Raw genomic sequence first — 16,937 nt, 5'->3', positions numbered from 1 at the left:
GCTATTCCAGAGACGCGATCTTGATACAGAAATATTGACACTGTGGACTATGTAAGTACCTTACTCTTACGATATTATAATTAACTACTCTCTCGATACACAAATAGTTAACAACTGCACATTCCTCATGAATTATGTAGGTGTGTAGCAAAACATTGCTTCAAAACAAAGTACGCTCATATGTCTTTCCTGGACCCTGAGCTAGTCAACGAGAGAACATGTGGAGGCATGCATGGAAATAAAGTGAAAGATTTGATGGAGACACTGACTGTCATTTTCGAAAATTTCCAGATGAGTAATAAAACCGAAATACTTCTAGCCTACAACTACGAGTATGTGTTCTCTGCTCTTATTTTATGCTTGTTTTTTGTAGTTACGATTATTTGTTAACTAGGGTTTTGTGATTGCAGCAACCATTTTCTCTTCATTGTTGTCAATAAATTATATAAAACAATAAAATACGAAAAAGAGATCACTGTCGGTTTGCATGTCAAGTCGGCAGTGATGTCTTGAGCAACACTGCCGGTTCAAAGCTCAAGCCGGCAGTGTTGGCTTGAGCATCACTGCCGGCTCGAGCCACAAGCCGGCAGTGTTGGCTTGCAAATCACTGTTGGCTTCAGCCATAAGCCGGCAGTGTTGGCTTGAGCATCACTGTCAACTCGAGCCACAAGCCGGCAATGTTGGCTTGAGCATCACTGTCAATTCGTGCCACAAGACGACAGTGTTTGCTTGAGCATCACTGTCGGCCCGAACCACAAGCCGGCAGTGTTGGCTCAACTGACACTGTCGGTCCGACAGTATTGCCTACACATCACTGGCGGTTTGACAGTGATGTGAACCCCATATCACTGCCAGTTTAAAATCCGACAGTGAAGGGGGTTTTGAACCGACGGTGATCTAGGATAGTGAACAGAGCGGTAGCTAATAATCTACTCCGTACTTGCTAGCTAAAAGTTAATTAGACAGATGTAAAATATCCCACGATATAGAATATTATACGACAATGTCACGGTGGTTCCAGAAAAAACAAACAAAGATAAACTAGGCTATGGCCATACACATGCCACAAGCCAAAAGTCACGTGATACGGTGATAGCAATATATTTAGAATACCTTGCAATAACAGATATGCTCAAGCCTTGATTTGTTAAGATAAAAAAAAGCCTTGATTTGACCCCTCCCTTTTTAATTTTAATTTAAATCTCAATCGGCACCAAGCGAGCGATTTCTTCCTTGGGCATTCGGCCACCGTGGTTAATGATGGTGACGCTCTTCTTCTTCCCAGTGTCCAGGTCCTCCGCGGACACGTTCATGACACCGTTTGCATCGATATCGAAGGTGACATGTAAACGAGCTACGCCCTTGGGTGCCGGGGGGATGCCGGTGAGCGCGAACTTGCCGAGCAGGTTGTTGTCCCTGGTGTCTGCGCTCTCGCCCTCATACACTGGAAAGCACACGACGGTCTGGTTGTCGTAGAGGGTGGTGAAGGGCTTGGCCATCTTGGTCGGGATGGCGGTGTTCCTCGGGATAACCACGCTCATTGTACAGTTATCTTGAATCTCAACCCCAAGCGAGAGTGGCGTGACGTCGCGCAGAAGCATATCCACCAACCTCCCATCGTCGGTTTCGCCGCCGCTGAGAATGGAGGCCTGGATGGCGGCGCCGTACGCAACAGCTTCATCAGGGTTGATGGTCTGGCAAAGCTGCTTCCCGCCAAAGAACTCCCGGAGCATGTTCTGCACCTTGGGGATACGGGTGGAACCGCCCACCAGGACGACGTCGTGGACGCTGCTCTTGTCCATCTTGGCATCGCACAAACACTTGTCCAGAGCCTTCATGCACTTGCTGAAAAGATCCTTGTTGAGCTCCTCGAATCGAGACCTGGTGATTGTGGCGCAGAAGTCAATGCCGTCATGGAGCGAGTCGACCTCAATGGTGGTTTGTGCGGTAGAAGACAGCATCCTCTTTGCTCTCTCGCAGGCAGTCCTCAGCCGCCGGAGCGCCTTCTGGTTGCTATGGATGTCCATCTTCCCGTGTCTCCGTGTGAACTCACGTAGAGCGTATTTCACCATCTCGCTGTCGAAGTCCGCCCCGCCAAGGTGAGTGTCACCGGCGATGGCCACCACCTCGAAGACACCCTTGTCCTTCTTGTTGGTTACTGGATCAATGTTGAGGAGGGAGACATCAAAGGTACCACCACCAAGATCAAAGACGAGCACCGTCCTTCGTTTGTTGCTGAGTGGCATCTTCTCAAGACCATATGCGAGAGCTGCAGCTGTCGGCTCATTGATGATGCGCATGACATTTAGGCCGGCGATGGTGCCGGCGTCAATGGTAGCCTGGCGCTGGGAGTTGTTGAAGTAGACAGGCACGGTGATGACAGCGTTCTTGATCGCTTTACCGAGATATACCTCGGCTGTCTCTCTCATCTTGGCCAGCACCATGGAGGAGATCTCCTCAGGCCTGAACTGCCTCTCCTTGCCTTTATGCTGCACCACGATCAGTGGCCGTTCGTCACGGCCTGCGACGACTTTGAAAGGCCACAACTTGGCGTCTTCTTGTACAGATTCGTCCCTGAATCGGCGGCCGATCAGTCGCTTCACTTCTGTGAAGATTTAGTCGTGTGTTAGTCAACAGAGTGAAGCATAAATAGCATAGCAGCAGTACTTTGATCTGCATCTCTGTACTATGCGTTCCAAAAATTTCTTGCAAAGTATGAGTAATAAAGGATCGATTTGCTATATATGCACCAGATATTAGGTTTGGTCCTACTGATACTCTGTAATTTTCTTTGATTTTACTATGAATTTCCAGCAAACCTCGTTTCCAGGTTGTGGAGGAGCTGTGCGGTTCTGATCAGGGGCCAGATGCCCAGATGGACCGACGCACTGTAACTACACACTCACCAACATCAAACCATGGAAAAAAATAGTGGGCTATAGCGGCCGGAGAGGCTTGACGCTATGCTATTGCTCTTTGTGCCGCTATGTCAACTTTGACCGTTGTTGCGAGCTATAGAGCCGCTAAGTTGCATAGCTTTAGCTTTAAAATAGTGGCACTATTTCATATTTGCATACTTATTATTTGCTTACTAATTTAATTAGTTATTTCCTACTTATCATTTGCTACTAATTTGGTATTTGGGACAATTAAACACTGGAGTTTAATGAACCATGTTGTAATGTCATATTGGTAATGCTATCTAGACTTGTGGAATCTTAGAAATATATTTATGTTCAACGAATTTCATATTTGACATGTTTTTTTTGCATGAATTACTGGTGTTTTTCATGCTTATTTTATAAAAAACGTATGTGTCGTAGCGTCGCTATAGCTTCATAGCTGTTGAAAAAAGTTGCCGCTATTTTCAATAGCCCGCTATTTTAAACCATGCACAAAACTCAGTTATTATAAACAAAACACACCAAACTCTAGTTCAAAAGAATGCCGAGACCTTATATCAGCCTTTTTAGATCTTGTTGTCCATGAATTTTACATAACCTCAATTGTGATTGCATTATGCAAGAATTAATTCACCGAGTTGTTTTGAAAGAAAGGTATGTGCACATCATGACTTCATGAGGAATCTAGTAATAGTGATTAACTGGTTATACCGAAACTAAACAGCCGCGTAGGAGGGGTAAGTCACCCCAAAACGCAGTTAAAAAAATGCCAGAAATACAATGTGAACATGCAGCTAGAGAAATTCAAGAGGACAAGAGGCATATATGCATGTTTCATGCAAGGATATGAACGTACGAATGATGGAGCGGCAAACTTTTATATAGTTCCTATTTCCTAACAGAGCAGCATTGCACGCAACCTAGCTACTTAGGCACAGCTGATAGATCTGTGACGCAAACCAGCGAGTCCACACGCGTGAGGATAGAAGAAAATAAACAAGTCTATATAAGCGAGCGTTGAAACAGCTCGTGTGTAGTAGTTCGTTCTCACCGAAGATGGTGTTGGTGGGGTTCAAGGCGGCCTGGTTCACCGCCGCCTCGCCGACGAGCCTCTCGGCTCCGGTGAACGCGACGCAAGACGGCGTGAGGCGATTGCCCTGGTCATTGGCGATGACCTCGCCGCGGTCGTGACGCCACACAGCCACGCACGAGTAGGTCGTTCCCAGGTCGATGCCGATCGCCGGTCCGTCGCCCTTGGAGGCCGCCATCTCAACAGTCAGAGGCGAGCAAAGTAGAAAGTATACTCGGACTGTCTCCAAAGAGACAAGTTCTCGGAAATTATGGATGTGCTATTAGGCGCACGGGATGTGCGTATATATGCGGAATAAATTGATGCCGCTCCGGTAGTCGGGCGTGCTAGGGCAACCGTTCTCTCCACGATGGCTGCTGGGCTTTTCCTTAAGGACATATAATCCTTCTTGGAGTATCCTCAAGACTCTTTTCTTAAACTCAATCTCTAAGAAGAGTCCCAATCTTTTTTAGATAATGGAAAATTTCGACATCGATAAATGTTTTCCTTTCCCCCGCTTAACTTTTTTTGAATTCTTTCTTCAATTAATTTGTAATCCGTATTATTTAACTTCCTATAATGCATAGTAAGGCCCAAATATGTAAAAGGGTATGATCCCATTTTGCAACCAAATAGATATGAGTATTGCTCCTCGGATTCTTTTGCTTGGCCAAAGCAAAATAATTCACTTTTATGGAAGTTGATATTTAGACTTGATAATTGTTCAAAAGTACCAAGCAAAAGTTTCAAATTTTTTGCCTGTTCAATATCATGGTCGAAAAATAGAACCGTGTCATAGCATCTATCTTCTCTCTCATCATAGCATCTACCAATCACATCTATTCATATCTTAGTTGTCACGGAGACATAGTTTTCTATATAAAAAACAATTTCCTTCTCTCCCTTCGATAACTATAGTGACACATCACCATTTTGTTTCGTTGACACCCTAATTAATAGCTATAGAAAATCATCTAGTTTCTGGGTTGGAAGTGTTAAAAGGTAGTGTTTGGTTGAGAGACATCATATGGGATGGTTTTGTCTCGGTTTTCAGAGACAGGACAATCCCATCTGTTGTTTGGTTGATGATATATGGTTTCGTCAAAGCTAGCACCACAATTTTCAGTTTGGTCTTGGGACATTAAAAATGGGATGAGCTACCTAACATGTGAGGCCCACCTATCAGCCTCTTATTTTCTTTCTTTCTTCTTCCTCTCTTCCTTCTTCCCTACGCACGCGTTGGGCGGCCTGGTTCACAGCAAACAATAGGGCAGTGATGGGGGTGGAGCTGGCCCTCGCTCGCACAGCAGCACTGTCGGAGGTCGGTCGTGCGGCGGTGAAAGACCTAGTTTGGTTTTGGTAAGTGAGTGCCAGCCATGTGGACTAACGCTTTCATTGAGTATGATTAGCGAGTGTCCACTTGATGGTGGTGAACAAGACATAGGAGGTGATGGAGATGGAGATCGTGATCACACACATGCAACGGTTCATCAAATGGTGAGAAGTTAGAGCAACAGCGAGGCACAAGACAAAGGTGTATGATAGGGCTTTGCGTTTGCCAACCAAGGTGCAATAGAGTACATGGTTGGATTTAGGATAGATGACCGTACTATAAAGTGGAAAAATCTTTAGTTATTGAAGCGTGGAAACCACTTTAAGCATGCAATTTGGAAAACAGTGGGCTCCATGTTCTGTTTTGATCAGTTTGCGTGCTTTTTTTTTTGTTATTGTTACATACACATATGGGATGGATAGTCTTTCCTATATACAGTTAGAAATTTCTAAAACCGAATCCATCACTAGTGAGGTGTCATATTTAGTGAAGATATAAATTCCATGCGACACAGATCCTTCTATTTCCATTTGTATCGAGTTATCCTCCTATTCCTTGTTTAATCACACGTCAATTAATCCCTTTCGTATAGTAGTAGTAAACAGGGACACGTCTATTTAGTGAAGATAGTCTTTCCTATATGTAGATTTCTCATGATCCAATAAATGCTGACGCATCATGCATGCATGTTTTGACTTCGTGCTAACAAACACAGGGACACAAAAAACCTTTCTGGTCTACATTATTGCCCAGCCAAACATGCAGCACTACTACCATAAGGATTTCCAGGGGCGGCTCAAAGAGGTTTGTAGGGACGGCTCGGCCAACCGCTCCTACGAAACCGTTGCTACAAATGCCGGTTTTGTAGGGGCGGTTCTCTAGTCACCCATACAAATCCTATTTGTGAGGGCGGCTAGTAACACAAATAGGATTTGTAGGGGCGACTTGTAAAACCAGTCGTCCCTATAATTTCTATTTGTAGGGGCCGTTAACTCTAGAACCGTCTCTCTAGTCCGTTCTTCGGCCAAAAAAAATTGAAATTTAAAAATTCAAATCTGACCAGAACTACATATATATAATATATAATTTACAAGGACATTATATCATCAGCTAATTCACAAGAAGATATATACATTACAAACCCATAATAATTCACAAGAACCATAATAATTTATATTACTCCATTACAAACTCATTCATTACAAGCCATAATAATTTAGATCAGTTCATTACAAACCTATAATAATTGAAATTTGTTCATTACAAACCATAATTATCCAGCTCAGTTCATTACAACCAACAGAAATTTAAAGTCTTAGAACTTCATGACGCCGTACCACGTAATCGGAGAAGTGCAGGTCATTCATTTCATATGCATAAATGTCAGTGATGTAGCGCAATGTATTTACTAGTGTACTCTCTTGCTTCACAAGGTCTATTGACGACAATCAGCAATGGTCCAGAACGTCCCCTAGTCACATTTTTTTTTCTGGATTCCCTCTGAAGTGAAAGTTGAGCCAGCATATTCCCATTCATAAAGACCCATTTGATATATGGCCTAGATTATAATGGCTTCAAAGCTACAATTTGCGTATGTTACTGCTCAACCTGCAAGTGTTGAGAAAAATATGTTGGTTACCAGAACCATACATATATATAGATATAACAATTAATCTGGATATAAGTTATGAGACTGACCACATCATTTATGTTGTTCTTAGCAAGCTGTGCATAATAGCGTCCAATATCGTAGTGGAGGCCCACATTCAAAGTTCCTATCCTCGTGGAGGAGTATGTAGGAATATTGTACCCAATATTTTAAAGCGCCCTTAAATATTCTAGCATAGCATATTTTTGCGCACTAATGTAGTGAGGTTGACCGCTGCCCGTCTCCAAGATTGGTACAACCTGACCTTGGTGGTTACCCAACCTAGCGACAATAGAAAAGCTAATTCGACATTGCGTGCGTCCACCCTCTATAGGGAATGTATCAACATTGATGTCATCAACCTCGAAATTTGAGTGTCTCTCTGAACCATGGTATATGATGAATTATCTATATTTAAGAATTATATATATCAGAACAAAATATCTATAGAGGTGTCTTTAAAACATGTTACTTACTATGCTTGGATATGGGTGCTCTGTCATCCCCAATCTTGGTTCAAAACCCAGATTATATACATAATTGCCAAAACTTGGAATATCTGGTGAAGGTACTCCGGCGTAGGGCATCCCCATTCTTGGTTCGAAACCCAATCTTCTCCTAAATTTATGTTAAAGAAAACAGTTATAGTAGAGGAGGACAGGAGAGGAGAGGAGTAGCAGAAGTAGGAGCAGAGGATATGAGAGGAGAGGAGTAGGAGTATGACTAGTAGTAGTAGAAGAGGAGAGAAGAGTAGAAGTAGTAGGACTAGAAGAGGAGGGTCTACAAAGCAGCAACTGCCTGCCAATGGAGAGTAGAGCAAAGGAGAGGAGTAGTAAAAGTAGCAGCTGCTGCCATATAATTTATGTTCTAGACTAGTGATCATATATATCCAAAAGGGCATAGCAGGTAAGATAACAACTAGTGAGCACAAGGAAGCATTGTTGTAGTAGAAACATGTCAATCATCAAGCCATAAATTAATCTGAAGATGGAGTTGCATTACAACAAAAATATAGCTGTCGACACATAATTAGTGTTATCCAAACTAATAGGCCTCAGACACCACAATTAAATCATCATACAATTGTGTTATCCAACTACATCGGCCATCTAATTGTGTCATCACAAGTCTAAGTATTGCAGTTGCATTGGCTGCTCATGGAGCGCCTCATCCAAAGTCCAAACACCATCACCAACAGATTGATAATCACCATATTCTTCCAAGAGCCAGTCTTACCACCCTAAGGTGGGATGCTTTCACAACAATCAGCTGGGACCATCTTAGGGGAGGGAGTTGCTGGTCCAACATAGACATTGAAATCTCTAAGTGCATGCTCATAGTTGTTGCACTTCTTGTGTATAGCATTTTTGAACCCAAGCACTTGTTCATTACACTCATGCCTAGACATGTAAATCCTAGGTTTCTTCCCCTTGAAAACAACATAGCAAGGGCCCATTTCCTAGTGGAAGTGAAGAAAATAGCCATCAATCAGGTTGAAACTAACTTACAGTAGATGAAAGAAGAGGAGTAGTAGTAGTAGGACAGCAGCAGTAGTATTAATAGTAGGACACCAGCAGTAGTACTAGTACTAGGACAACAATAGTATTACTAGGACAACAGTAGTAGTATTAGTAGTAGCAGCTCTCCACATGTAAAGAAAAACACCATGGTAAGCAAATACTTAAATCATCATTTGATCACAAAATGAGTAAGAGTAGAGGCCTCAGAAACATGTTAATCATCATTTGATCATTAACTTGGAGGATCAAGGCATTATAAAATAGAAGTGCGTAAAGGTAATGTAGGGGGCGGCTGACAATGATGCCAAGTTTCTCACAAGTTCTTGATCATCAGCTCATCATATTCCAGATAATATGGAGTTGGACAATTTCATCATAGGCAAAAGAGAGGAATGAGAGGAGAGTTGGCCACAAAAATCAGCTGCGGATTGCCAAAAAAATATAGGAGCTGCTGCCAAACATAGAGTTGGACAGCAGTAGTAGTAGTAGGAGAGGAGTAGTAGAAATAGTAGAGGAGATGAGTAGTAGAAGTAGTAGGATAGGAGAGGAGAGTTTGTCAGCAGCAGCAATAGTATTAGTATGAGAGGAGAGGAGAATTGTACAGCACATAGTCCAAACCTGACAATGAACTTCAAAAATTAATATCTCTCAAACCTGAGGAGATAAAATCATGAAATTTATGGACAACACAAATGACTAAATCCCCTACAGCTTTTGTATAAACAAGTTTCCCAGGAAAAGCCATTTGTAACACGAAATTGTTATCCCAACAAAAACTGCATAGGCTGCAGTTTTCAGCAGCAGTAACCCAAACACCATTAACTCAATCACTGGACAACAGCATTATAGACAAACATCCAACATTTTTAGTACACATTAGGACAGCTACTACTTTCTAGTTATCAACAGGAGCTGGTTTTGAAGTAAACATGGCTATAAATTATGGACATAGGGAGATGCATGGAGGCCATGCCAACAATTTTTAGCATCAACAAGCACAGCATGAACTCAAATCACTTCCATGGATGGATGAATGAATGCATCGATAAATATACATAGAGAGGGAGATGGAACCACTGCCACCACCGCACCTGACCATAACCAACACCACACACATTTCATAATTTTCAAAGGGTAGCATCAGCAAGCACGGCATCAACTCAGTTCAGCAGGAATGGAGGAGAAGGCGGGGTTGGGGGGTGCATACCTGCAGCCGGTGCTGTCCCGCAAACCCTAGCCGTAGGGGGCCGCTGGAGCTAGAGGTTGGAGAAGACACCAGAGCACGGCCACCGGACGCCAGAGTGCACGGCCACCGGTGTAGCAGAACCGACTAATTTATAAGAGCACAAGTACAATGGCAGCCCGCAAGCGGTCGCACTATCATCCTTGAGCCCATATAAACCCGGTAGTCCGTCGAGTACCAAAAAGGGTCTCGATTAACCATCAACATACAACCAAGATCATACATGATTCAACATACATGTCACACGTTTCATAAAGTTCACAAATACAGTTCATCCATCAGAGTACGAATTTAGGTTATTACAAACCAAGTTCAAGTAAAATAGAAGCGAAAGCAAATTAAAAGTTTGAAACCAATATCTACAACATTGTTTAAATATAGTGCTAGCTCACGATCACATGTCCATAAAAGCATAAGGGAGGGATTAATAAGAGATGCCTACCCAGGGCTTACTCCTCGTCCATGGCGGGACAGAAGCAGTTCTTGCAATAGCCATGATAAACTGTACTATCTGCAACAATGGGAATAAAACACTGAACAAGGTAGTTCTATGCATCAAGTGTTTTCAATCAACTCTTATAACCTAATGCATCAAACATAAATGACTCAAGTAATATTTTGTAAAACATAGTAGGCTTAAAATGCTCCAGGGCTTGTCTTTTAGGAACGAGGTGGGGCGGTGGTCAGGGCACTCTAGGAGTTCATCAATGTCTGGCCCCTCTCCTTTGGGAGCTACAGGTTGTGGTGCCTCTTGGTTGTCCTTCGTCTCTCCTTTGAATTCCAGCAGAATCACTTCTTCGGGCGATCCTATATGTATGATCATGAAATAAGACATCATGAATGCATAGATAGTGACATGGATGCTATGATATGACAAAATGCATGTGCATATGAGTTCTTAATAGTAAAGTATTAAGGTGATAAGAATATAAATCTTCTTTTACTGGGTAGGTGCATATCTCTTCTCGTATAGTCTAACAACTCCCATAAAAAGCATTTTCAGGACATCAAGACAATAGCCACATATTTTAACCATAACTTGAGTTATACCCAACCAAATACTATAATATTGGACTTTATGGAAAGCTTATAAAATTGTGTACAACTTTCGTATAGTCATCTCAAGATGATTCAATAGCTATTTAGGTCAAGCAATTCAATCTTCCAGATCTATCCAAAGGACAAGCAAATCTGACAACAGACTTTTAACAGCTATAACTCCCAAATCATTTAGCTTATGACTCTAAAATTTTTAGACAAGCTAGATGAGTAAATTATCTACAACTTTGTTAATAACAAGTTTCACAGGAAATGTAATTATCATCATGAATTTGTCAATACAACAGATGCTACTCCTGCATCTATCTAGTTGAATTATAAAGTAATAATTATGTAGCTGCTTATAACCAATCAATTTCAAGCACAACTACCATTATCAACAGATCATATGCATAACAAGGACCATATAAAGCATCATGGTTAAGTCAAACTAATTTATTCATATACATTTATTAATTTCCTTATTTAATAACGCGATTTGAAGGATAAATATTTCCAAAGCTCAATACATTCTAAGAAAATTACAGTAGCTCACATATGACCCCAAAAGTCTACTGTACAAATTTCATGCCAATTGCATAAGTATAGCCATCTCTACAAAAATGACAAGTTGCATAGGCTTATTTTAGCAAAAATAGTTTAGCCTAGTGAAAAGTGTCAAGCAACAGATTTTATATTTTTCTTAGCTTCATCATAACAGAAGAACACTACACAAAAATTTGCATGATCATAAGTTATGTATTTTTACCTCATTTATTTTCACTAGAAACTAGCAATTATTTAAGATTAAACAAGAAGACCATATTTCAAGTATGCCTACTACAAGTTTAGCATTTTTCCTAGCTAGAGCATGTAAACACAAGATCAGAAAAATTGGAATCCCAATTTTTGCACTTTCCTAGCTCAAGATATGCATTTTACAAATTTGATACAAGTTAAAAAACACTTATCTAGCTCAATTTAATTCTCCTAGAAAAATACCCCAAACAGAAGATTTCATATTTTAATCAAATACTACACTTCATGGGGAACCCAACAAAATTTGGGTCACAAGTGAGGTACATTGAAACTATAAATAGCATTATGACAGGAAATTTTGCAAGTCTCAAAACAACATTTCCTTGCTATTCTGGAGCTATTTTTGAACATGTTAGGCACTGAATTAGGTCTTAACCCAAACATTAAAGTTGTTACCCTAGTCAAGTACTACAACTTTTATTTAGGTCACACAACCATGCAAACACTCTAAGCTACTATTCAACTTTGGTCAAACAAGTATCATGAAAATGACATTTCAAATGAAACCAACACTTAGAAGCAAATTTGGCCTATGTCATGATTACAAACATTGTTCCATTTATCACTCTAGATGTGTCTAAGGTGTTTTCATGACCTCCCAACCATTTCATACATTTGTCATACATGATTGCAAGCATAAGCATATATATAAAATCAACATTTAATGTGAGAATGTATAAGAATGAGATGAAATTCCATATGCTCATGTTCATGAATGCTTGGATGATGCTTGTGCTCATGAAATGCAGATGCCAAATACAATGCTTAACACTGGGGTGTTACAACCAGGGAAGGGGGCGTGACTGCCTAGGATTGGCGCACAGCCCACTGGAGGAGGGAGCGCGTGACCACCGTGGAGGGAGCACGCGACTGATGGGGCCGGGGGAAGGAGTGTTGGTGGTCCTTAACTCACTTTTCTAACCACCAACTTTTACATAAAACCTGCTCAAATAAACACCAAACTTAGAATTAGGACTTATAACTAATCAATTCCATGAGTTATGGTGATTATTCGTTTTGCAGGAGGAAATGTTAGGATTACATAGAAAATGAACCAAAAGTGTACAAGAAACACAACAAAATAGACACCCATCATGAGCCCAAGGGGTGAAGGCCCATAATCAGACAAATCAAGGACCATAATCAGACAAATCAAGGCCCAGACAAGTGGAGAACGAGCCCAAAATCAAACCAAACCAACTCAACTCCACACAAAACCATCATGGATCAAGTCTACATGATCATAGAAGTCCACACACCAAAGATGGGCTTGATCTAGCCCAGCCCTAGCCCCACTAGCTTCGTTCAGCCCAAGATTTGGTCGGTTGACTCTTATCGCCTCTTCAATGACAGTTGTTGAGGTTTCATCTAGATTCAACGTACCTGGAGGTCAGTTTGGTGCTTTCCATGTGGGCACAAAGTATATTCCATGGGACATTCCCTCCTGTCCACCTATAAAAGGAGGACCTCCCTCCTCTCATTCACAATAGCACACAATGGAAGAGAGCAAGAAGCAAGAGCTACACTACAAGTCTTAGGCCATAGCTATCTAGAGTTGTGTAGTAGGGAGAGATGTGAGGGAGAGTTTAGGGAAGTGCCAGACCTATCGGTCTTCCCCCGCTTCTACCTCAACGGAATCTTCCGCTAAGTGAGCGTTCGTGGTTCCTTTGGTTATAAAGTCTTTGATTAGTTAAGCCTTACCTATACTTGTTTATGGGTTTGTTGTTGATCCCCATGGCGTATACTCTAGTAGAGGGCTCTTGATAAAGATGAATCACCCTGATCAATGCTAGAGTAGTAGTTGATAGCGTAGACATGAGGTCTAGGCTAGAGGCTACATTCGTTTGTCTCGTACTCTATAGTTGAGGGGTAGGCGGTAGGTGGTGACAGCCCTATCCATCCTTTGTAACCCCCCACGTTCGGGTACGACATAGAGCTACAGGCTGGGCTTACTTGGCAGACCAGGTGCTACCCGGTGCCCGAAGTAAGCAAGTAGAAGTAGCATTTATCTATCCATAGACTCTAAAACCTTAGGAATCCATCTCAACCTCTATCAACTCTATCCTTGTGTTATCCTTAGACGAATTACCTAGAAGAGTACCTATGTTCCCTACAGAAAATATGATACCCTGAATACTTCCAGATGAAATGCTATAATGGTATATCCGTGTGCTTGCAGATTATTTCTATATGCATTAAGAAATACCAACAACGAGCGAGACCACTGCGGGGAGAGCGCGACCACCGCCCCCTCAAACCCTAGTCGGGGGGGATCTCAAGTTGGGAGATAGGCAACACAGTCGTCGCCTCAAACCTTAGCTAGCAGCGGAAGCGCCCCAGAGAGATGGATGCTGGTGGTGGTGCATAGGCCCGCCGGAGAGGGGCGCAACAACCTGAGAAAGGCGCATCGCCCGCCGGGGGAGGAACCACGCGAACCGGGCCGACCGAGCACAATCTCGCAAACCCTAGCCGCGCGCTGTGGCAGCCCGAATGGCGGTGGTTAGGGCACAAAGGGGGTTGGGGGAGGACGGCGAAGGGGGTTGGGGGAGCGAGGACGATGGAGGTAGGGCACGGAGATGCGGCGGCGGCTGCATGGAAAATTTTAGCTGCCTGCCCGCGTCCGCAATGAAGAATAGCGCCCAAGACTTAGTGAAATTTTGGCCTCCCATGCCCTCTGGTATATATACCCGGAGGCATTTGTAGGGGCGGTCGGAGTTATAAGCCGCCCCTTCAAATATTTTCCAATTTTTTAAATAGTATTTCTATATTTTGTACTTGGGCGTACAAAAAACTTAGTAAATAAGAAATGACTTAGGAAACTTTTGCTCTCAACTAATCTGTTGCCTAGCCATACTATATTTATGAGTATCTATTTCTATCTCTAGATTGCTATCAATGCCTTACACTTATCATTTATTTATCATTTGACTTACCCCTGCTATAGCATGAGAGTTAATGATCTTGTCATAAGTATACATATTTGACAATATCTCTGTGCCAACCCCATCGCTACTCCCTATGGCTAAAATATAAATAACAATACCTGGTATACTCCCGGATGAAATGCTACAATGGTATATTATCTGTGCGCTTGTGGATTACTTTATATATATATATATATTTATTTATTTATTTATAAGTGTTCTCAATAATTACCAACAACGCATTTCTGGCATCATTGCTAGGGGTGACAACTTAGTACTAAGGTGATGCTAAGAAATGTCAACAAGCATTTCTGGTGCCGTTGCCAGGGAGGGGCACAAGGCTAAGAGAATTGATCAAACAAATACTTATTTATGAAATCATAACACCTCTGCTTTAGCAGGCTTACCCTTGTTTGTCTTTGTTCATATCTTATACAGGGTATTGCAGGATTGGTTCTGATTCATCAAAAGATTCCATCAATCACAATCAAACCAATCAAGAGGTAGCTCAACACCAGCTTCTGAAGTTATGGCTAAAAAGACTCTACGTGAATTCTCTGCTCTAAGGACTAAGAACATTCGCACTGGACCAACACTCAAAACCAATAACCTTGAGTTCGATCTCAAGCCAAGCCTCATCAACATGGTGCAAGCTACCCCATTTAGTGGAAAGGCACACGAAGATGCTAGTGCTCATCTCCAGAATTTCTTGGAGATTAGCAGCACAATCACCATCCTTACATTGCTCAAGACATCATACTACTCCACTTGTTTCCATTCTCATTAGTGGGAAGGGCGAAGTAGTGGTTCTACACCAACAAAGATAACATCAATACATGGGCAAAGTGTTCAAAGGGCTTTCTAGCAAAGTTTTTTCCTATAGGCAAGACCAATGCCTTAAGAGAAAAGATTTCCAACTTCTAACAATAGAAAGGAGAAACCATTCTAGAAGCATAGGAATGTTTCCAAGAATACATTTTAGATTGTCCTCATCATGTGATGGAAGATTGGTTGCTCATGCAAAGCTTTTACCATGGATTAACTCAGAAAGCTCATTAATAACTGGATGCGATTGTTGAAGGATCCTTTATGTCACTCACCCTTGAAAAAGCTGAAACTCTTATGGAGAAGATAGCCTCTAATCAAGGCTGGTCCCAATGCAATATTCAAGTATGCAATAAGAGCGAAGAAGTACTAGAAGAGGTGTGTGCACTATCAACTAAGATGGACGTCTTGTTGAATTGGCTTGAATAGCGAGCCAATTACAAGAAAGATCATCAAGCCATTCAAGATGCATTTAATTCCCAAAACATATGTGGAGAATATTTGGGGGTTAAATTCCCTGAATATCAAGAAGATGCAAACATTTTCATCAATAACTCTGCTCCACAACAACAGAGACAAGGATGGAATCAACAACAACAATAGTCAAATTACCAAGGTAAGTACCTAGGTAATTATTCCTCTAATCCTAAGCAACCATCCTTGAGAGACTTGATCTTAGAACAAGCCAAGATTAATGAAAATATTTCTAAGAAGCTTGCTTTTAATGATGAAGTCTTAAAAACATAAATACCAAAATGGACAGTTTTCTTCTACTATAAAAGACCAATTTAGCTATAATAAAAAGATAGAATCACAATTATCCCAGTTGGTCGCTGCTCTGCCTGTTGCCTCTAACCTTGAAAAGGTCAATGCCATAACCACAAGAGGTGGCAAGTCTACTCGTGATCCACCATATCTGACGAAGATGGGTAAGACACCGGCGGAAGTACAAGAGGAGAAGAAGGACGATGAAGTTGAAGAAGTTGAGCCACAAGCACAAGAAATGATGCAAGATTTTCATGACACCACCTTCCTACCGTTTCCATGTAGAAATCGAAAAGACAAAATGGATGAGTAGTTTGGTAAGTTTGTAGAGGTAATTCAAAAGTTATATATCAATATTCCTATGCTAGATGCTATACAGGTACCTACCTATGCAAAGTACCTCAGAGACATCCTAAACCATAAAAGACCACTGCCCACCACTGAGGTAATCAAGCAAATGGAGGAGTGTAGTGCGGCCATCCAGAACACATCACCTATCAAGAAGAAGGATCTAGGATGTCCCACTATTCATTGTTCAATCGGAGACCAAAACTTTGAGAATGTGCTATGTGATCTTGGAGCAAGTGTCAGTGTCATGCCCAAGAAGGTTTTTGACATGCTCAACTATTTAACACTCATGCCAACATCAATGTGCCTGCAACTAGCTGACCAACTGGTTCGCTATCCTGCCGGAATCGCTGAGAATATTCTGGTAAAAATAAGAAACTTCTTTGTTCAAGTGGATTTTGTAGTACTTGATATGCAAGAGGACATGAAGACACCCTCATCCTTGGGAGACCCTTCCAAAGCACTACAAATGCACACATTGATGTCAAAGATAGAGAAATTA

At 41.7% G+C, this 16,937-nt stretch overlaps 1 protein-coding gene and 1 non-coding gene across 2 annotated transcripts; both read right to left on the bottom strand.

Annotated features, from left to right (window-relative positions):
• Nucleotides 1-1,196: 1,196 nt before the first annotated feature.
• LOC136454552 (heat shock cognate 70 kDa protein-like) lies at nucleotides 1,197-4,171 on the bottom strand. Its single transcript, XM_066454940.1, has 2 exons — nucleotides 3,955-4,171; nucleotides 1,197-2,605 (listed from the first exon to the last, which is right to left on the bottom strand). The coding sequence occupies exons 1-2, from the start codon at nucleotides 4,169-4,171 to the stop codon at nucleotides 1,197-1,199; spliced, it is 1,626 nt and encodes a 541-aa protein (XP_066311037.1).
• Nucleotides 4,172-15,391: 11,220 nt separating this feature from the next.
• On the bottom strand, nucleotides 15,392-15,498 carry LOC136455725 (small nucleolar RNA R71). The gene has a single exon (XR_010759200.1). It is a non-coding gene; the product is annotated as a small nucleolar RNA R71 (small nucleolar RNA).
• Nucleotides 15,499-16,937: the final 1,439 nt, after the last annotated feature.

Source organism: Miscanthus floridulus, chromosome 5 (assembly GCF_019320115.1).
Source record: "Miscanthus floridulus cultivar M001 chromosome 5, ASM1932011v1, whole genome shotgun sequence".
Classification (NCBI taxonomy): Eukaryota; Viridiplantae; Streptophyta; class Magnoliopsida; order Poales; family Poaceae; genus Miscanthus; species Miscanthus floridulus.
The sequence above is the reverse complement of the archived record's forward strand: the minus strand, read 5'-3'. Positions and strand labels throughout refer to the sequence as shown.